This window comes from Scardinius erythrophthalmus (genome assembly GCF_964197995.2).
Source record: "Scardinius erythrophthalmus genome assembly, chromosome: 1".
Taxonomy (NCBI): domain Eukaryota; kingdom Metazoa; phylum Chordata; class Actinopteri; order Cypriniformes; family Leuciscidae; genus Scardinius; species Scardinius erythrophthalmus.
This window is the reverse complement of record NC_138221.1, coordinates 68,306,198-68,329,776: the sequence shown is the minus strand read 5'-3', so window position 1 is coordinate 68,329,776 and position 23,579 is coordinate 68,306,198. Positions and strand designations below refer to the sequence as shown.

The following is a 23,579-nucleotide window of genomic DNA, read 5'->3' as shown; positions in this document are numbered from 1 at the left end:
GTATGACAGACTCGAGCAATGTTGCCTTCGACGTGTGATTTCGAGAACACTATAGGGAACGAGCATGTTCTTTTCGCCTGTTTGGACACTTTACATACGTTTGCACTGCCTGTTTAATTTACCTGTTTATGTGTTCATAACGTGCGTTTTGTCCTACTCAACGTGCGTTTTAAATAGCAGATCACACGTCCTGACGCGCGTTTTGATGCGAAAACCTTCCTTTGTGGTTTTCTGTGACCAAAAAGCGCACGTTAAGAACACATGCGTTTATGGCGAAACGCACGCTTTTGACGTGTCAGTGTGCAATCAGACGCCTGACCAGGCGTTTATGAATACTTTGGCTTGCCATAGTGCATTTGCATGAATAAGAGCGCATCATATAATGTGACGCCAGCCAAAGGATGACCGAAAAAAACGGATGCTGCGTTAATTGCGGTAAATATTTACCACTGAGTCTTCTCCTCCCTTTTCTACCAGTGACGCTTATCCAACTTCCCAACTACTCCCTGTGCAGACGTCAACAGCGCAACTGGGTTGTAGGTTGAGGTCACAAATGGGTTGAAATTTGTATGAAGTGTTGATTGTGTGAGTAGGATACGTTTAATACAAGATCTGGCAATTGGACAACCTTGGAATAATAAATTGATGTGGTTATTCATATAACGAGGTTTAGGCCATGCAAATTACGGGAGTTTCATGGGAGAAATAACAAAACGGGAGGGGGGTGTGAAATACAGGAGACTTCGGGGGAAAACAGGAGTGTTGATAGGTATGCACGTTAGCTTGTTTGAATTGGAAACGGTTTACCTGCCGCCTGCGTTCTGCGCATGTTGCTAGCGCGTGATGTCACACTTGCGCACAGCATAGAATTACCGCGAGAGCGTTTAGAGAGCCGACTGCTTTGTAAGTTTTCGAATCGCTCTCGCTGTAATTTGATGCCCCTACGGATTGGGCCCATTGTTACCGAGACCCGATTTAAAATTTTATTCCATATCGGAGCCGATACCCGAAACAAATATCGGATCGGAGCATCCCTATTACCTCCCGCGCAGCGTCAGATTACGAGAAAATAAACTGACACTTTTCAAAGTCTGTGATTATAGCACCACTTAGCAGTAAAAGGCAGCAAATACACATCCCCAAATTTACCGCCGCGGGTAACAAGAAGTAACAACTGTACTTTTAAGAATTCCATGTGCACGCCCAAATCATTCTTTGCTATAGTTAACAATCTCACTAATCCACCACAACATGTTATTTCTGGCTCTACAGTGCTTGTGAATAGCTTTTCTCAATTATTTTCAGACAAATTTAAGTCAATTGAATCCATTACCAAAGACACCAAAGTGACTCAAATGTTCATTTGATGTAAGCTGATTCAGCTCATTCAACAAACTCTCTCTGCTTTCACTCTGACTACCTCTGCTGCCATAAGTGATCTAATTATGAAGTCTAATTCCACATCCTGCCAGCTTATATATAATATCTAATTTACCATTCTTAAGCAAAATACTTGAAAAAGTTGTGGCTTCACAACTGAGATCATACTTAGTTCCTAATGGTCTTTTTGAACCTTTTCAGTCAGGATTTCGCCCATCTCATAGCACTGAAACTGATCTTCTTCGGGTGGTTAATGACATTCTTCTGTCCATGGATTCAGGGTTAATAAACAAGTGCTGCATTTGACACAGTCTCCCATTAAATACTCATCTCTCGCCTTAGTGATATCGGCATCACTGGTTCAGCTCTTTCTTGGATCATTTCCTACATCAGCGACAGAAAGTATTATATCACTATAGGTCACTGCTCCGCTTACACTGGGTGTTCTTTAAGGTTCAGTTCTTGGCCCACTACTGTTCATCATTTATATATATCCACTTGGTGACATCATATACATGCATGAACTTCAATTTCATTGCTATGCTGATGACATTCAAATTTACCTCACCACCAGCTCTAATAGAGCATCCCTGTCTGACTCACTTACTGCATGTATCAGGGATATCAAGCATCGGATTTCCCCGAATTTCCTCAAGTTAAATAATAACACAACTGAAATATTGATGTTTGGCTCTGCTGCCTCAGTCAAAAGGATGGACCGGTCCTTTGATATTGATGGGGTTTATGTTAAGCCTTCTTCATCCATCCGTAACCTTGGTGTTGTATTTGACTCAACTCTTTTTGCTCTCATATTTTTTCTGTTGTTAAAAACTTCACATCTTCAATCTTCTCTAGCTGATGCTGACACCTTAATTCAATCGATTACAGTATGTTTCTCATAATGTGGCTATATGTATCCTTATGTGTTTGCAATGTGTTTGTGGGTGTGTAAATGTAATGTACAATGTAAAGCGACCTTGAGCTACGGAAAGGTGCTATATACATAAAACTTCTAAGTACCTCAGTATGTTGAGTTGACAGTTTGGACTCTTCAGTCCAGCACAGAGCAGCTTCACTTCTGAATCATGCAGGTCATTGTTACTCAGGTCCAGCTCTCTCAGGGGTGAGTTTGATGATTGTAGAACTGAAGCCACAACTTCACATTGCTGATCAGTGAGATTACAGGCTGCTAATCTGAAAAAAGAGAGGACTCTTGTTAAAAGGTTATGATCAGTCAAGAGCTTGTTAATAATGGAGAAGCTTTTGCGTACTGGAGAGACGTTAGAAAGCGGGGAAGGCCTGGGTTGCACTTTTATTTTACATTACATGCACTTACATGTTCTTACAGTGTACTTATTTTAGAAAGTACTGGGTAATATAAGGTAACTGCATGGGTTAAGGTTAGGTTTAGGGCAGGGTTCCTCAAACTCGGTCCTTGAGGGCCGCTGTCCTGCAGAGTTTAGCTCCAACCCTGATCAAACACACCTGAGCAAGCTAGTCTTCAGGATCACTAGAAATACACAGGTAGTTGTGTTTGATCAGGGATGCCGAGGTTGCTTTGTTTCTCTTGGTGGCATACAAAATGGGATGGACAGGCAAACCCACCCCCCAACCACTTTTGCTAAATGGGTTAACCCTCTGGGGTCTGAGGTGTTTTCTTGGCCCTGGAGGTGTTCTGACATGATCTGGCATTTGTGCTTATTTCTGTTACTTGTGACATTTTCATGGCTAAAGTCTGACACTGTATTCAGCACAAACTCTGCTACAATAATATGTCAGCAGCATGTATGTAAAAGTTTGTAGTTTTGAGATAATGACGTTTATGCATGGTTTGTGAAAAATGTGGTTTGTGCAAACAACTTCAGTGTTTCTGAAGAGAGTTTTAGTGAGAGTGCAGAACGCAGTAAGTAAGTGATGGCTTAAAGGGGAGCCCTATTGACGATCTAAATAATAGTTTTGTTTTTCATGCTTCTAGAGGACCAGTGGTTACGTTCACACTGTAAGTGATAACTGCATTTAAATGTGGGAGTGAATCCGCTAAATTTTAGTCCTGTGAGTCATGAAATTGTGATGATTGACATAGTAACCATAGCAACATTATGGCTTCTAATAATGTTATGATTTTTGTTACATTTACACTTTAGTCATAAGTTCACAAAACACCCTGCAGAATGTAACATAACATTATAGAAATTGTTATTTTTATTTATTTTTTTAATAAGAAGGATCAAAAAACATTGATTCTATTTAGTACTGCCCTGAAAAAGCTTTTTCACATAACCAATGTTAAATAGCCTAGTCCACAAGACAAAATACAAACACAAAATACAAGACAAATTACATAGGCTTGATTTTTAATATTGTGTGTCATTACTTGAATGATCCACAACTGTTTTTTTATTTTATTTTATGTAATGGTTTTCATGAGTCCCTTGTTTGTCCCGAACAGTTAAACTGCCCAATGGTCTTTAGAAAAAATCCCTCAGTTCCTGCACATTATTTGCTTTTCCAGAACCTTCTGCATATTTGACTCTTTAATAGCAGTGACTATGATTGTGAAATCCATTTTTTCACACTGGTGACAACTGAGGGACTCGTACACAACTATTACAAATGCTGCAAACATTTAGTGATGCTCAAGAAGGAAGCATCCGTTAAGAGCCAGTGGGTTAAATTTTTGAACTTGATTGTTTGTGTAAATTGTTCTTATTTAAAAGTTAATTAATTAATTTAGTCCTGCCCTTCAGAGGCTAAATAAGATAAGGCATGTAAAACAATAAGGCATGTAAAACAAAATAAGAAAATTTAAACATCACCATCATCTTGCTCAAAAGTTTGCCCCTTAATGCATCGTGTTGCATTCTTCAGCATTACCTTGCAGATTCTGAAAGATGTATAATAGGTAAACGTATGACTGCAACTATACATTGCAATCATTTTGTAAGGGTTAAAATATTAATTTAAGAGCTCAGTGTTGAGACCCTTCACCGGAATTTAATTTTGAGAGGCGATCTTACCAATCATAATGCAGATATACACCATTTTTGTCCAACAAACAAACCAAACCAGTTAGTAGATTAAAGTCTAGTGGACTTGAACTTAAAAAATGGTGTGTATTGATTTCTTTTTGCAGTTTTGATGTTCATTCATGTTTAAATTGTGCTATAACTAGAAGAGATAATCAGTTCACGTGCTGCTTGAACTGAGGCGCTACACATTAAAGTGTCAGTCATGTTTGAAATTACTGAGACATTATTTCACACCAAAAGTAACCTGCTCTGTCTTGTCTGTTGGCGCATTGTCAGTGTCCTCTTTGCTCTGCAATATATTTTTTACTGTGTACATGATGTGTGGCATGAGAGCGGAATGAATTGTCGGATGTAGCAACAGTAACTAAGAGGGGCGGGTCTTAATACAATTTATCTTAATTTGTCAATTTCAAATTATTTAAATCTTTGTGGACTCGGCCGGACTCGACTCAGACTCGGACGTTAAGGACTCGGACTCGAGTCCGACTCGGTCCTCTTTGGACTCTGGTTGGACTCTGGTTGTAGCAGATATATATGGCTGCAAAGCGAATCCACAAGTGCACCTTGTTACGACTGAAACGCTTTTGGAAACATTATTTTAAGATAAAAAACGGCCCTCCTTGGACTCGGACTTGGACTCGATTGTTAAGGACTTGGATTTGACCTGGACTCGACAAAGGTGGACTCGGACCCAATAAATTAACTACAATATAATTTAATATATAGAATGCGAAAAACTACGTTCAGAGCAGTATGTCTGAATACATAGTATTTGAAAAACAGTCCGCGAAAAGTCGCCGGATAACCTACAACTTCTGGCAAGATTCTGAAGTGCGCATACCCTGGACACTTTACTATCCCATGAGGCCAAGGAAGAGGTTTTATGAATGGCAGTGAAACGACGTAACTGACGCTTGTAAGTCACATAATAATGACAACATGGCGGATGTAGTACGTCCAGATTCCATTCATACTAAACACATTCATACTAGGGCTACACAATGTATCGTTTCAGCATCGATATTGCGATGTGTGCATCCGCGATAGTCATGGATTGATGGATAGCCTTGGATTATTTGCTAAATTTAACCATCATAGAGTAAAAGTGTATAAAGTGCACGTTGTTAAGTCGAGTCAGGCATCAAGCGCAATAGGACTTGCGTGCCATTTTCTTTGCGCACACACAAAGCCACGCAGACAGCACGTGAACACCGAATTCAGTTCCCCTTTCTCTTTTTTCCAAACTTAAACGGACACATGCACGTAAAATTAAGTTAAAATGTCCGTCTCGGCGAGTATCCTCATAAACACAGTCGGTTGTGTGCTGTAAACAATTGAGAAAGAAAACGGATGAGTGTCATTTATATTAGGTCTGGGCATTCATCTTAAAGGGACAGCAGCTTAATGTACCCGCAGCTGTTTGTGATACCAATGGTGATCAAACAACACAAGAGAAAGAGAAAATTACTTTTGTAGCTTTAACAAAGATAAATTGTATTAATTATGGTAATTAATTATATTTAGTTATATTTCATTTATACATTGAAGACTGTTATTTTTACATTTGATTATTCAATTTCTGTACCTGAATACTGTTAGATTTACCTGAAAAACAAAGCACTGCTCATTTCAATTATATCTTTCTTCTATTGTATTTATCTATGCTCATAAATTATTATTTTCTATGCAGATTCACTTCCCTACAAAATCACCCGTATTATTCTAGACTGATTAATTCTATTCAAATAGAGCTATTCAAATCAACTGGTGAAATTGTTTATTTATACATTGATTAAAGAAACATATCGGAGAAAAACTAAATATCGCAAGTTACGTTTTTTCCAATATCATGCAGCCCTAATTCATACTATATATATCATCCATTTTTAACAGTCGTGAAGGATGTTCTAATTCAAATGTAGTACCCACTCGACAGTACGCAACTGCGGACGCACCATGAGCGTTGTATAAACAGTTATTTCAGCGTTTAATGGGAAACATTTTAAATGGCAACAGAAAACTCGCCAATTGGAGTGAAGAGACATTTTCATTATTAACTTTACTGTCCAAAAAGTCCATATAGAGAAAAAAAAAAACTTGATAGTACTTGGCAATATAATATGAGGATGTGCAATGGAAGAGTCTCCATGTAAACGGGTTGCATGCAGCGTTCATCCAATTAATTAATCTAACACCGCAAATGTGCAAATACGAATGTTAACCGAGGTTTAGGAGTGTACAGCATGAAACATCAGTTTATAAATACCCAGGATTAATTGTTAACCCCGGGTAAATTATGATCAGTGTAAAGGTTTACAATGACCCAGGGTTGACTATTATTATAAGTGTGAAATGTTATTTTAATACATCATCACCGCAGCTAGATATATGAGGTAGCCTAATTTTAAAAGTGTGATTTCTAGACCAGGAAAATGAATATATTTTTCTAAAAATGCTTAATCCTTATCCAGCAAATTATGAACAATGGAAAAAACTAAACTATTAGCCTACATGAGAGGTATTATGTTAATATTTCAATTCAGTTGATATGTTCATATTTTCACACTCACAGAGCTTTTCTGCAGTTCCTCAGAGCAGGTAACAGTCTCCTTCGACCCTCTTGTGATGATATGATGCTGTACTTTTTAAGGTCAAACTCATCCATCACCTCCTCTGACATCAGGATCATGTTTGCCAAAGTTGAACATTGTGCAAGAGAAAGGTGTTTGTTTTTTGTTCCAGATTGTAAAAATGCCTGCATTTCGTCAACAAGAGAACTATCCTTCATCTCAATCAAGCAGTGACACAGATTCATCCATCTTTCAGGGCTGACACTGTCTTCTGGACTTTCTGTGTTTTCGTGTTTTTTAAGGTTTTGGATTATTTCCTTGATGCACCATGGGTTGTTCTCTGTGCGAATCAGCAGATCCTTTAAGAGTCTCTGATTGGACTCCAGTGAGATGCCATGAAGGAATCGAAGGAAAAGATCCAGGTGTCCATTTTTACTCTTCAAGGCTTTATTCATTGCTCCCTTCAGAAACTCATCCAGAAAAACAAACTTACACTGAGTTCTGGACTTTCCTGTCAGGAACATTTCCATAACTTCACCGTTCTTGTGTAAATAACAGAAAAACACATACAGTGCTGCAAAAAACTCCTGAAAGCTCAGATGTACAAAGCTGTAAACCTTCCTGTGATAAATCACAGATTCCTCCCTAAAGATCTCAGTACAAATCCCAGAATACACTGAGGCGTCCGTGACGTCTATGCCGCTCTCAATCAGGTCCTCCTCGTAGAACATCACATTGCCCTTCATCAGCTGATTGAAAGCCAGTTCAGCAAGTTTCACAATCACTTCTCTGTTGGACTGCAGCACTTTCTCTGGATCTCTCTCTTCATACTTCTGGTTCCTCATACTAGTCTGAATGAGGAGGAAGTGTATGTACATTTCAGTCAGAGTTTGAGGGATTTCTGCACTGAGGTCTTGTTTCAGGATGTTTTGAAGCACAGTGGCTGAGATCCAGCAGAAGACGGGTATGTGACACATGATGTGGAGGCTTCTTGCTCTTCTGATGTGTGAGATGATTCTGCTGGCTTGATCCTCATCACTGATTCTCTTCCTGAAATATTCCTCCTTCTGAGGGTCATTGAATCCCTGAATTTCTGTCACACGGTTGATGTAGTTTGAGGGGATCTGATTGGCTGCTGCTGGTCTGGTGGTGATCCAGATGAGAGCAGAGGGAAGCAGATCTCCTTTCATGAGGTTTGACATCAACACACCCACTGATGAAGACTCAGTCACATCAGAAACTGTCTCACAGTCTGAAAACTTCAGTGTAATTCTGCTTTCATCCAGACCATCAAAGATGAACACAACTGTACATTCATCATAAATCTTTGAGTCCAGATCTTGAAGTTCAGGATGAAAGTCCAGCAGAAGTCTGTGAAGACTGTACTGATGATATTTAATCAAGTTCAGCTCTCTAAATGGAAGCACAAACATGAAATCTACATCCTGATTGGCTTTTCCCTCGGCCCAGTCCAGAATGAACTTCTGCACAGAGACGGTTTTCCCGATTCCAGCGATGCCTTTAGTAAGAACAGTCTTGATTTTGTCTTTCTTCTCTCTTCTCTTCTCCTCATATCCTAGTTCAGGTGAAGGATCAAAGATGTCATTGCAGTTGATTGGAGTGTCTTGGAGGGTCTTGTAACTTTTCTCCATCTGTAGCACCTCATGTTCTTCATTCACTCCTTCACTCTCTCCCTCTATGATGTACAGCTGTGTGTAAATCCTGTTCAGGAGGGTCTGATTCTCTTGTAGTTTGATTCCCTCAAATAAGCTCTCATACTTGTTCTTCATGCTGGTTTTGTGCTGGTCTTTGACTCTCTGCAGATCATCATGCACTGGCTGGTGAGAATCGAGCTGCAGGGCTGCTTCTGTGTCATGATGACTGATGTGTTTCTGACAGGAGGAGGATGTGCTGGTCTGACAGGACACATCTCTGATCTGGTCAGCTCTCACACCACTGAAAACACATTAAGAAGACAGAGACACAAAAAACTGTTAAAATAAATATAAAAATCATACTACATGTAGATACTGACTTCCTAATATATTACATGGAGATCCTCAGAGTTCTCGCACAGATTTTATTTACCCATGTTGCCAACAAACTGTTAATTAATTATGAACATCAGGCATTTGGGGGCAGATAATGTCCTGCAAATTAAAAGTAATGAGACATCAATATGTCAGTAATCAAAATGTCAAATGTCAAAAATGTTCGAATAAAAGAGAAAGGTGGCTAAAATTCTTGACCAGATTTAACAGAAACCATTATTTTAAAATATCACAGAAACACTGACATGAAAAATGTTCATGTGAAATGATTACATGCAATTGATTTACTTGTAAATGGCGACGGATGATACTTAAATCAACAGTTATTCTGAAGAATATGTAAAGTTTACTGTTGAAGCTAAAGGCACAATAATTAACATGATAATCAACAGCTGGCTTACTTTTCCATTTGTTGACATGACATGGTTTGATTCAGATGGTAAATATCGTATTAAGTTGCGTGTCCAACTTAGAGATAATCACCATATTTATAGTGAAACCATTATATTTAAAAAAAATTATATTAATCATATAATAAAATATCATTAAATATTATTGTTACTACTGTAAAGCCAATATCATTTTTTATGGGATCTCATTCAAAGCTTTCAGAATCTTTAGTTTTTAAATATTTTTTCTGTGTTTTTATAATGAAAAGTTTAATTTTAATGACAGTATATTATTAAACAAAAATGCATTTCTTTTATTTATTAAAATAAACAGAACTAAAGTGATTGTTTTGAACAAGTACTAACTTATATATTATGCAAAACACATTACTTTATTGCTAAAGTATTTGTATCAATACTGGGGGCCTTTTGCCCCATCCTGGTGAGTCTTTTAAATGTTATTATAACTGTATGAGGTGGCAATAAGTTTTTTTTTGTTTTTTTTTTACCCAGACTCTGGATAGATTTTACGCAGACTATAGTCTATATAGGATAGTCGGGGGTAAAAGGCTTAAAGGTTATTGCCACCTCATACATGTACAGTATACGATTTTTTACCAAAACAAACCACTTTAATGATTTATTTTCCACAAAATGTATTGATCCATCAATATTCAATTAAAACATGTATTTTTTCTGTATTCATATTCTATGCATAAAGAGCAAATGGCTCTGAATAGAGAGTGAGATTCCAGAGGTAGCCAGAAAAACATACTCCAGTTAATATTAGATCAATACTATTATTAAATCTACAACTGCAGACCTGAGTTCACCTTCACTGCACAACATTTTGACAGTGTTCAGACCCTCAACATAACAATAATCTCAGACAGCAGCGTTTGATCAATATCATCAGCTCTGTCGGCCTAGAGAAGTTTTAGATGCTGCTCTGATCAGACTCTTCACTGAGAGCAACATCATTCCTCTGAAACTCAAATAATATTGGCATTAATCAAAATAATTATGCTGATTTGTGCATATATGATACATACATCTTCTGTTAGGCTGCTTTTAAACAGTTTATATTCTAAAAAGTTCTAAACAAATAAACTGTGGTAACTATTTCGATGGTTCACTTTAGACATTCCACTAACCAGAAGTTACTTTGCAACAACATGTGAACTACAAGTCATTAGAGTATGAGTAGACTGTTTAATATCTGCTAAGACTTTATTTTGATGATCCTCAACAGACATTTTACTGACTATAAGCAACTTTACAATTACATGTCAACTTATTCTACTAACCCGAACCCCAACACCTTACCCTATATAAATGAAGATGACTTGACTTGACTTGACACTAACCTAACAGTCTAATGAAAGTTAGTTGACATGTAGTTGCAAAGTTACTTATAGTTAGTAGAACGTCTAAAGGCACTTTTCCACTGCGTGGTTCGACTCGGCACGACTGGGCTCAGTTCGGCTCTCTTTATTTTTGGCTCGGTTTGCTTTTCCACTGCAGTTTAGCACCTCTTCTAAGTGATCATAGGCGCCGATCTCATGGTCCAGCACCCACAGAAAAATAAGAGATATATTATATTGATTATAACCAATAAAAAATCGAGTGCAGTTTTCAGACACGATTATCTTCACTTTTTTTATAGTTTATTTGAGGCCGTTTCTATGGCGTTATTTTAATGACAAATGTCGAGAGCGCATCCAAGTAATGCGCAAGCACAAATCCCTCAACTCGCAGGCGGATCTCCTTCACTCTCACACAGAACTGGACGCTCGTTCTCAAACATACAGTCTCAGGATCTTGTCTGCTCTCGCTCAGATATTACGTGTTCATGCTCAAACTCAAAATCTCTCCTTGCTATTTCTCTAGAACGTTCTTCTCTCCTGGATTTAATCTTGCCAGAAGCTTTCAACCACCAGACTTTCACGATTGACTGATGAAATAACACGAGTACCTTTCAATTATAAAGAAATTACGGATTCGCCTTTATTTCATGAGATAGCATTTTCAAGCTGATTTTAGTCAGCCAGTTCTCAAGTTATTTTATTATTTAATAGTTATTTTTGAGTTAAGTACTTATTGTAAATAGGTATTTATTGAATAATGTTTTTTAGTGAACCATTATGGAGAGAGCGAGAGCGTGACTCACGATAACACTCAAGGAGAGAATGTGCCTTTGTTTGGTTGGTAACATAGGCGTAACTTGCGGGTGGGACATGTCCTCACCACTTTTAGTGTATGGAGTGTGGGCACCGGCAGAAACATAAATCGGTGCCTATGGGTGGGATTATAGACTGATCATTATAGTTGTGCAGCCACCTCGTCTACTGACCACGATACACACATTTCTTTTTTCAGGTTGCGTGCGGCGTCGTTTAAAGCAAGTCGTTTAAAAAAGTTGTGTGGACAAATGATCCTGCAGTGGCTGTTGCTGACTATTTAAATCTGGTGGGTTTGGTGTCTCATGTCACAAATTCAGTGACGCTGCAGTGAAGATCCTCTCTGACCAAATTAGTGATCTGCAGTGTTTACACGTCACATTTTAGTCTCGGTACGGCTCGCTTGGAACCTCAACTGAGGTTTTATTAAAAAAAGTACCAGGAACCAGGAACTTTACACAGTGGAAACTGACCTTCCTAGTTCTAAGCTTTAATGTCAGAGGTCATACAGATGATTTTCAGCAGGCATCTGAAAGTTTAACTGGTTAGGGCCCTCACAAGCACACTCTGAGTCTGTTTTCTTATAGAAATGAAAATAAGTTTACTAATTAAAAGTTGAGCAGTTGTTCAATGGTTTCTGAGTTTAGTAGGTTTTTTGTTCAATAGCAGAGCAGTTTACCAGTTATGAAGAGCTCAATTCAGCAACAGTATAAGCAGCTCAACAAAACATAGTGTTGTTTTTCAGCTCAATTCAGTTCAATAACTGTGTCGATGTTCCAGAGATTATCAAATTCAATTCACCTATAAAGCAGATTGTTAAAGCAGTATTGTCATCATCCAGCTTAATTTAGTTCAAGCTTTTGTCACTGCAATTAAATCAATAATTCTATCATTTAGGGCTGTGCAATTAATTGCAATTGATTTTTCGATTTCGGCTTCATTTCATGAATAGTCAACCAGTTCTCAAGTTATTTTATTATTTTATTATTTAATAGTTATTTTTGTTTCAAAATCCACAGATGCCTGAGGGGATTTACAAATGCACAAGAAGAGATTCACAAATGTGTGCAGCGATTTACAAATGCACAGAAAGCGGTTCATAAATAATAGGCTTGCTACGATAGTCGGTGTTACCGGTGTTACACGGTGTTCAGTCTCAACACAGGTTTCATCACTTGCCCACCGCAAGCCGCAAAAATTTAAAGCGTTAAATATAATGAATATTTTACACAATTACGCAGTATCCGTTTTTTTTCTGTCACCCGTTGACTAGCGTTGTATGATCAGGCTCTTATTAATGTGAATGCTTTTAAACCATTCAAGCGCGACAAGACTAAAGAGACCGCGCTGTAAGTCCTGCCTATTACACACACACACACACACACACACACACACGACCCACAAAAAAGACGCGCGTCAGTATCGAGTTCTCTTTCAGGCTTGAACAAACCATAACACACACAGATTATACCAAAATGTCCGTTTTGTCGAGTGTCTTCATAAGAGCAGTCTTAAATGATTTAAATAAAGTCTTAAATTAACGTAGAGATTTGTGAGAAAATGGGACACGTGTCAGATCACGTTTCTGTCAGCAGCGGCTGGTCTTAAAGTGCCATTAATGTAAATCAAAGAACAAAGGTAAGAGAGTAAATTAGGATTTACGTAAAAATTTATATGAATTTTTGGTAGATTTACAATGCTAATAACCATGGAAATGCGTCATTACAGTCTGTAAATATATCTTAACAACACAATGCAATCACTAGTAAGACTTCCTGTTAACCCCCTGAGGTCGGCTATCGCGCCGGCTCGTTTTTTTCCGTATGAGTGCAAAAAAATAAATAAAATAAATTTTTATCTTATATGCTTGTGTTATACATCAATCTATCCTGTTAAGTGTGTATTTATTTTGTGTACACTCACAATAAAAACAAAGTGTTGTGCTTTTCGCCAAATAAAGAAAAATAAACATGATGCGAGTTCTGCTTTCTCTCTGTCAGTGAAGTCAATTCTGAAACGCGTCCGAAAATGAACCATAACTCAGCGAATACTCAGTCAAACAGGCATACAGACACACAGGCATGAAGCTTGAATTCTCTCCTTTTAAATGAAGTAATATATATAAAAAACAAATATTCTCAGCTTGTGAAATCTGTATTAAAAGAGAGCGATTTCAGTCGAGCTAATTAGATCTCATTCACATGTAATGTGACCCCGCGCGCTATTCAAACGCAAATGACTGAGGCAATCCTGCAAACTGTGAACGCCCCCATATCAGCTCGAGAAAACACATCAGATCATTGTACTTGTTTACACAGTCTCGCAGCGCTGTGAGGAATAATAATATAATGGTAAATTTACCTTAGATGTACGAGGAGCAACAGATCCGAGGCTATGGAATAATGTAGTACGGTTTTTTTTTTCATTCTCAAGTGCGTCGCGTTTCTGTGCATGAATGAATGAATAAACGGCAGAGATGCGCGCTGTTTACCACAACTAAAGACGGTTTAAATTTGAATCGTTTCTGTCTGTGAATGTTTCGCTTTTAGCAAACTGTATTGCTATAGGCTACTGAGTAAAAATCGAGTGAAATATGTTGAAATAAAATGCATTTGTATAAGCAACGTATTAAACTGCAAATTAACATTTATATTTCTTATTATAAAAACGAAAGTTACTATGTTACAGACATATGAAAGACAACATTTCATTGATTAGTTTTGAATAGATTATACATTTTCACTGTAAAATATCTGCCACCTCAAATAAGCTTTTGTTTGACAATTTTTGCTCATATGTTAAATATAGTATGTTTTGTCAAAAATAATCAAATAATATGTTATAGTGTTTATTCCAATGTAGCCTAGGCTATATTCAAGTAATGAATCCTTAACTTTGAAATATGTATGATAAATGTATACTTTAGTTTTTACAAATAAATATTACACTTGAATTGTTGTTGTAATTGTAACATTTTTAATAAAAAAAAAAATACAAGGTAGATGTAAACAAACTAATAAAAGGTAAATATAAGCCTTTTCTTTAAAATAATATTTTATTTTGTTTTATTAGTGACAAATTTGGGGAGAGGATAAATATTCCAAAACTGAAAGTTACTAATGATATTATGATGGCTACAGATACTGGGAGTGCTGTTGCCCTGGTCCTCTTAGATCTGAGCTCTGCCTTCGATATGGTTGATCACTCAACCCTTATTTCTCGACTGAAGAATTTAGGCATTCATGGCACTGTTTTAAATTGGTTTCAGTCTTTTTTAATTAATAGAACATTCTCTGTATGCATTGAAAATTGCACTTCTTCAGCAGCACATCTTTCCTGCGGTGTACCACAGGGATCCATTCTAGCTCCGATATTATTCTCTCTTTATTTGTTACCATTGGGTTCTATTTTTTCTAAACACGGAGTGTCATTTCATTTATATGCCGACGACACCCAATTGTACTTTCCTTTTAAGCAAAACAACTCAAGCTCTTTAGAAGTCCTTCTTGCATGTTTTCAGGAAGTGAAGCTATGGCTTACACACAATTTTTTAGCTCTTAATGAAAACAAAACAGAAGTAATATTGTTTGGACCAAATGATCGCTACGTCTCCGGTACTTTAGATCTTGATGAGTTAAATCCTCATGTTACCACATCAGCAAAAAATCTAGGTTTCCTGTTCGATTCAGGCCTTAAGTTTGATCAACAAATGAATTCTGTTGTTAAATCCTGTTTCTTTCATTTACGGCGTCTTGCAAAAGTAAAACCTTTTCTCTCTCCTAAGAATTTCGAAATAGTCATTCATGCGTTTATCACTTCACGACTAGAATATTGTAATTCACTTTACTTTGGAGCTAATCAATCATCAATTGCGCGCCTTCAATTAGTACAAAATGCTGCCGCCAGGCTGTTGACTGGTAGTCGAAAGTTCAATCACATTACGCCTATCCTAACCTCTCTAAATTGGATACCAGTCAGAAAGAGAATAGAGTTCAAAATCTTAATTTTTGTTTTTAAATCATTACACGGCCTAGCACCGGGGTACCTATCGGACCTAATACACTACCACAACCCACCCAGGTCACTTAGGTCTAGTAACCTTGGATTGCTCTCTGTACATCGATCGAGACTGAAACATCGAGGTGACCGAGCCTTTGAAATAGCAGGCCCCAAATTATGGAATAGCCTACCATTATCAATTAGATTAGAGACGTCAGTTGCCACTTTCAAATCTAAGCTTAAAAGACACTTTCTTAATTCTGATCCTTAATCTACTTTCCTAACCTGTAATTGTATTATATTCAATGTGTTATTTATTCTAGTATGCTTGTAATCATATTGACTGTTCTTGCAATTTTACTATATCCTTGTATTGATTATTTTGTCCTGTTCAGCACTTTGGTCAACCATGGGTTGTTTTTAAATGTGCTCTACAAATAAATAATGAATGAATGAATGAATGAATGAATGAAAATACAGTATGAGAATTAACTGCACAATTACTAGACATGTTTTCCTTTTCATATTATAGGCCAATACTAGATGCTTCCAACTGTTGCTCTTGCATTCTTTCTTGTGACACACCTGAATGAATGCCTCATTAAGTATGCGGCCCCATTGTCTCCAGGTGCAAACCACTAAATATGCATGATCGTTGACGCCCACTCCGCATATTGACTTTCCAGACAGAAAGTGTTTTGTAAAATTTAAATCAATGTATTGTGTTATGTGAATGATTAGGCAGGATAATTTTCACATACTTTTGAAGAAAAAACACATGACAACGACATCCATTAGTCAAAAGTCTTATTGACACATATTTACTATGTGTATGGTGGCCTTATTTCAGAAACTTTAGTTTTTAGTTTTTTAAAAAAAACATGCATAAACATTATTCTCTCAAAAATACAAACATGTACATGCAAGTTGTTCACATATTATGGTAGCCCTGTTTGTGCTAAATAGAGTGAATTTACACCTTTGCCATTAATATGTTTATAAGCAACTGAAAAAAGCACAAATGTCAGGGCATGTCAGAACATCTCAAGGACCCCAAAAACCCCTCAGACGCCAGAGGGTTAATAAAGTATCTGGTAAGAATCTATTCCATATTAACAATGCATTAAATCACATTACACGTTAATATAAATAAATAAAACAAATTAAGTGATGTCTCTAGCCTGGGAAAACCCAGACAACTTCCGGCAAATTCATATTTGGTCGAGAAGTAAGTCTGGCAAAGAGCTCATTCAAGCCCATTTCCATGGCCTAGAAATCGCGGCACCAATCAGAAACGTTGAGGCGGGCTTTACACAATGACGATCGCTCTGATTGGTTTTAGGTCTATCCAATTGCGCCCAGAGGCATTTGAGTGACGTCCATTCAACTTTTAAATGCATTATTCAAATTGCAAACACATGGGACAGTCTCCATGAAAGACCCACTGGCAGATGTACGTGCTACTACATTTCTCTCCGAAACGGTAGGAAATTAAATTAGATTTAATAGAGGATTTTAACTGTGACACGATGATTGACAGGGCAGTTTGACAGGATGCACGTGACAAATCCGTCCGATAAAGATGACGAAGTAGTATGTCCCAAAGCTTGCCTACTTTTTTGCTACACATTCAAAAGTAAATACCTTTTCTTCACAAAAAGAGTACATACTTTTATGGCATAGTGTAACTTAGGCGAATTGGGACGCAGCACATGGCTTTACACATGACGATCGCTCTGATTGGTTTTAGGTCTATCCAATTGCGCCCAGAGGCATTTGAGCGACGTCCGTTGGTGACGCCCCTTTGGAAATGATTTGTCTATGGAGCTTTGCCAGACTATTACTCAGTTACTACTGAGAATGGTCTGGTTTTAACCAGGCTATGATGTCTCATGTCTGAAGTCAAGGAGGCTTCAAATCACATTGTAACCAATGACATTTGAGGTTATTAAAACAGTAAGTCCCGCGCCTCGACTGCCAAAAAATAAAAGTGTTTGAGCGAGCAAAAGCAGCAGGCGAGAGGAGATCAAGCGCGAGAGCAAGGGGAATGATCATGCGCGGGTCTGAATGAACGTTTCCTCGTGTGTAGATCTGTTATCCTCTCGCGAATGTCATTTACTGCGCACGTCTGTTGTGCGCTCCGTTAATTTTCTCATTGATTTGCCACCATACAACGGGCATAGTTCAAATGACTCTGTACGCAATTGGATAGTCCTTCAACCAATCAGTGACACGAAAACTCCAGGAAGGAAACGTGTTAACAAATGTGTTGGTTTGTAGCATTGATCAGCGGTTTGCAAAAGCAGCAAGTGCATCGAGCAATTTTTGCAGTTTGTGCAAATAAAACTTGAAAGCGATTGGTATTTACAGCCACTCGAGCGATTTGTTTGCTAAACTAAATAAGCCATTGAGCATTGTTGAGAGGTTAAACGGAATTGGATTGACGGTTGTGCGAGAGACGGGTAAATCAGAGTGTGCTTGCTGTCGCTTCTCTATCGTCGTGGGGTTAAACCCGCCAATAGCGCGCCATGTGGATAAGCCAGTTTGTGATTGGTTCCCGCAAATTTGTAACCGAAGCAGCAGAGATAATTGTACAGGTTTCCAGCCTGAGCTCCAGGGTGAAATCAAAACGCCCCATATCAAGCTGGGTTTACCCAGTTTAACTGCTTTCTCCATTTCTGTAAATCCGTTTTTATGAATGAAGTCTCTCACCCATTGCTCTATAGGTTTTTTTTTTCATCAACAGCCGCTTGCACCCCCAGCTGGTGAGGTCGACTAACAGCAGATGGAGATTATCAATCAGCAATCTACTGATATTCCTGCCGTTCCCGGATGTCAAATGTTGAATTTTCTGTCGAACTTAAAGGAGAACTCCGGTCAATTTTAACATTGAGCTCATTTTTTTGTACATTTGGAGTGCTGTCAATACAGAGAACAACGACAAAAATCGGTGTTGCCTACACCAAGTTATTCTATTTTTAAAATTTGCACCCTATTGACATCAATGGGGCAAGTAGTAAGCCTGCTTTTTAGCCTCTTAACATCCTTTAAGTGTCATTACAAGTGCACAGAAAATGTGAGTGATTCCTTCCGAGTGAACACGGGTGAATCTGACTGCAGTAGATGTTAGAGATATTAATAAAAATGAAGTTAATTCAGCCAGCGCTCATACCTGTGTTTACATCCTGTTTTCGGTGGAAGGCCATAGTAATCGATTGTCGAGTTCACGCGCGTGATCATAGGCACTAAACCTATGCGCGTGAACTCGACAATCGATTACTATGGCCTTCCACCGAAAACAGGATGTAAACACAGGTATGAGCGCTGGCTGAATTAACTTCATTTTTATTAATATCTCTAACATCTACTGCAGTCAGATTCACCCGTGTTCACTCGGAAGGAATCACTCACATTTTCTGTGCACTTGTAATGACACTTAAAGGATGTTAAGAGGCTAAAAAGCAGGCTTACTACTTGCCCCATTGAAGTCAACAGGGTGCAAATTTTAAAAAGAGGATAACTTGGTGTAGGCAACACCGATTTTTGTCGTTGTTCTCTGTATTGACAGCACTCCAAATGTACAAAAAAATTAGCTCAATGTTAAAATTGACCGGAGTTCTCCTTTAAACCACTGAATTTGTAGAAGCGAATTGGTAAAGCAAAATAAAATGGACCGAAAAGTGCCTGTTAAATATTATGGGTTGCATTTTTAAACAGAATGAACATTTTGGAAGTGAAATATTAAAGGTGAATATGGATTATTTAATTTTTAATAATGAAAACGTGTGAAATGTTTTGAATTGAAATATTCAAAACAAAAAAAATAAGGTTACCTCGTCTACCACCTAAAATAATTAAGGTAAGACAATTTAAAAATATGAATAATGATGTATTCACTCAAGATTTGTTATGTATTAACTGGAATAGGATGGAATTAATCCCTTATGTTGATAATGCTTGGAATTTTTTTTATACTGAGGTATCAAAAATTATTGATAAACATGCTCCATGGGTATCAGTTAAAGTGAAGGGTAGACATCTTCCATGGATTGCCGGTGACTTAATATATCTTTTTAAGCAAAGGGACAAGGCTTGGGAAAGATACCACTTAACAAAAGATTTAGCAGATTGGACTGAATATAAGCGATTAAGAAATGTTTGTACTGTTAGAACTAGAAATGCCAAATCTGACTATTATAAAAACTCATTATCAAATGATTTTAAAAATCCGAAACATTTTTGGAAAAAACTCAATTGCCTGTTGAATAAATCTAATAAGAGTTCCCTTGTAAAAATAAGAATAAATAATAATATCGTTAGCGATCCAACTTCTGTAGCTGATGCTTTTAATCAACACTTTTCTTCTGTTTGTAATTTACGTCCACCTGATTTCTGTTACTCCAACTTTGTAAACGGTAATGTTGCAAAAAGTTCTTTTTCATTTACCACAATTCTTCCTATTGAGGTACAGCAGGCAATCTCCGAAATTAAATCTGGAAGTGGAGTCGGTGTAGATGGTCTAGAAATAAAGTTTATTAAAATTGCCTCTCATGTTTTAGCATACCCATTATGTGATTTATTTAATTTATCTATATCTACTTGTAAAGTCCCAGTTATGTGGAAGTGTGCTAAAATAACACCTTTATACAAAAGTGGTGATCCTTTAGATCCTAACAATTACAGACCAATCTCAATTATTAGTAATGTAGTAAAAGTATTCGAAAAAATTATTTACAAGAGACTGTTCAAATATATTAATGAGTTTTCAATCTTTTCTCCACATCAATCAGGCTTTAGACCCAATTTTTCCACTACTACTGCTCTTACAAAATTTGTTAATGATGTTACATTTTCTTTAGGTAATAATCTGTCCACTGGAGCAATATTTATAGATCTAACCAAAGCGTTTGATCTGGTTGATCACTATATTCTCCTGGATAAATTATATAACATTGGTCTCTCTGAACAGTCCATTTTATGGTTTAATTCATATCTTCATTGCAGACGCCAGTGTGTAATTATTAAAGGTTCTCTCTCTCAGTTCATGATAATGGAAAAGGGTGTTCCTCAAGGTTCTTGTTTAGGCCCTCTTTTATTTTCAATTTTTATTAATGACCTCTCTCAAATGTGCTCTGATAGTCAAATTCTCCTGTATGCTGATGATACAGTTATTTATTGTTCAAAACGTGACATTAACTTGATTCAATCCTCACTGCAATTTGATTTCAATACTATTCAAAAGTGGTTTTCAGATAACGGACTTATATTGAATAAAAGTAAATCGTATAGTATGTTATTCCCCACTTGGTCTGCCCGACATAACCAGGGCGATAGCTTATCAATTAAATTCTCAGATGGTACACTTATGGAGAATGTTGAGAAATTTAAATATTTGGGCCTTTGGCTTGATTCCAGCCTCTCCTTTAGGTCTCATATTGAATCTATAGTGAGAAGAGTAAACTTTAATTTAAAACTATTATATCGTTCAATTAATTGTTTCTCACTACTGATTAGATTAAGACTTGTAACTCAGCTATTATTTCCCATTATTGATTATGCTGATTTTGTCTATATGAGTACAACAGAATCATGCCTGAAACCCTTAAACGTTGTTTATAACAGTCTCTGTCGATTTGTGTTGAGATGTCCGTTCCTAACCCATCATTGTTATATGTATCAACGATTGAATCTTTTATCACCTAAGGCCAGACGTCAGTTACATTGGTTTCAGTTTGTTTATAAATGTATCTTTTTTAATTATCCTCTTTATTTGAAGCAATATTTAGTCCCATATAGATCAACTTATGGCCTGAGACACCTTGATCATCTATTTTTTTCTGTCCCAAATATTTCAAAAGAAGTTGGAAGACGTGCCTTTAAATTCAAAGCTCCTTCTGATTGGAACAGCTTACCTTGTTCCTTAAGGTCCATCTCTTCCTTTTCACTCTTTAAGTCAGCCCTGTTAACTCATTTACAATCCTGTGATCAATGCAAATGTTTCTCTATATGACTTTGTTTTGTTTTGTTTTTTTTGTTTTTTTTTTCAAATAAGGTTCTCTCCTGTAATATTCTGAAAGTATTTTATATTGTTTATATGAATATGTTTTGGATAGAGGAGGGACTGGTTGGTTGAATGTGCTGAAGAGCTTTATGTGTGAGTTTGTAATTGTGTGTAATTGTTTGATGTTATTTTGAGGACCCCCTCGAAAATGAGATGTTCCATCTCAAGGGGTTATCCTTAATAAAATGAAATGAAATGAAATGAAAATTCACAGCTTAAATATACAACCATGTTGAATTTCAGCCCATAAAAATGCAAGCCCTAAAAATACAATGCATTAAAATGCAAGCAGGGTAAATGCAATGCATATTTTTTCAAGCAGTGCAATTCAACAAGCTTTTTTGTTTCAAAAACATTTGTCATTATTTTACTTCCATACTAATGAGACTAACTAGTTATCTGGATTCCAAGACTATCATCTATAAATATATTCAATTTGGATCCATATTTTATATAGCCTTTTTGCCCTTTATTTGTACAACTATTTGTGCAACCATGCAACACTTGTTTTTGTCTGTATGCGTGTTATTAACAGTTTTTAGAGGCGATGAACCAATATAATATCTTGACTGACCAGACAGCCCTGAACTTCATGATACTCACACAGGGTCAGAGGTCACAGATGGTCCATCACTGAGTTTAGGGGGATCCATCATGGAGTTGTTACTCTTCATGGACACACAGCTGGATACTGGAGATGGTCCATCACTGAATTTAGGGGGATCCATCATGGAGTTGTTACTCTTCATGGACACACAGCTGGATACTGGAGATGCTGCTCTCTGAGTGTAAACAGATGCCTCCTCCTCTCTATCCTCAAACACACTCATTTTACAGGTACGGTCCTCCTCTCTCTCCTCACACACACTCATTTTACAGGTACGTTTCTCCTCTTCCTCCTTGATGTGACACTTTACTTAAAAGGCCTGTAAGTGAACACAGAAAACATGCACAAAACACAATTGATTGTTGACACATTTTATATAAATGTAATTTAATTCATTTTAACTTAACATCAACAGTTTTTCTGCAGTTAATAGTGTGTGTTTGTAGAGCAACATGTCCGACATGTCGGCGTTTAAACACTGGATTCAACTTCACTTTAATGACACTGCAGAACTCTTGCAGGCATTGGCATAGATTACGCGGGGGACGTGTCCCCCCCACTTTTTATAAAATGTAAATTCGTCCCCCGCACTTTTTCATAGGGCAAGTGTGTCCACGACAAGCTGAGGTTTTCGCGGGTGTGTATAACCTACATCGAGATTTAAAATCCAAAGAGTCAAGGATAGTCTACATACGTGACTTTCACGTTTCCATGGTAATCAGTCACTCGTGCATCACGACACGCCCATGCTCGCACCCGCGCGGCCGCGCCCAATCCATTTTTTTCATAGAGGTCGCAATGAGTTCAAAATGGCAAAAAACTCTTCAATCCTTTTTCACGAAAAAGTCAAGCACTGTAAGTAAGTTGTCATGTGGTATCCGAATTGTTTTGCACAATGATGAATAACGGTCCGTGTACTTTTTGGTCATTTCATTTCCTGTTTGGAATGGAATAACGAGAAATGAAAACCAGCTCGTTTATTCGTTTTTTAGTTAAGTTTAAAAAACGAAAAATTAGATTTTGGCTCGATTTTTCATTTTTCGTTTGTAGTTTAAAAATCGGATTATGGGTTCGATATTTCATTTGCACATGTGGGCGGCGCTGAAACGCCCCTTTCATCTGATTGGCCAAAACGCTCCGCCTTCAGTAGCCTAAGCTACGAGCTTTTCTTTCTGTCAGGCAGAGTCAGTACGAGTGCGGCACTGACAAATGCACTTTAATAAAATAATGTCTGAAATCACCACTCACTGTTAACTACGCACAATAATATGTTGCTGGTTCACGTTCGTGCTGCTGCGACTTGCAAGCGACCC

The 23,579-nt window shown here is 37.4% G+C and overlaps 1 protein-coding gene across 1 annotated transcript in view; it reads right to left on the bottom strand.

The window, feature by feature from the left end:
* The window catches only part of LOC308696538 (protein NLRC3-like), a gene marked incomplete at both ends in the record, with an annotated part of 38,713 nt that extends 16,182 nt beyond the window's left edge, over positions 1-22,531 (bottom strand). Inside the window, 3 exons of the mRNA XM_081375332.1 lie at positions 2,401-2,574; positions 6,980-8,935; positions 22,263-22,531. Coding sequence (XP_081231458.1) covers positions 2,401-2,574; positions 6,980-8,935; positions 22,263-22,531 — 2,399 coding nt within the window. The remainder of the gene's footprint in view (positions 1-2,400; positions 2,575-6,979; positions 8,936-22,262) is intronic.
* Between the last annotated feature and the right edge of the window lie 1,048 nt (positions 22,532-23,579).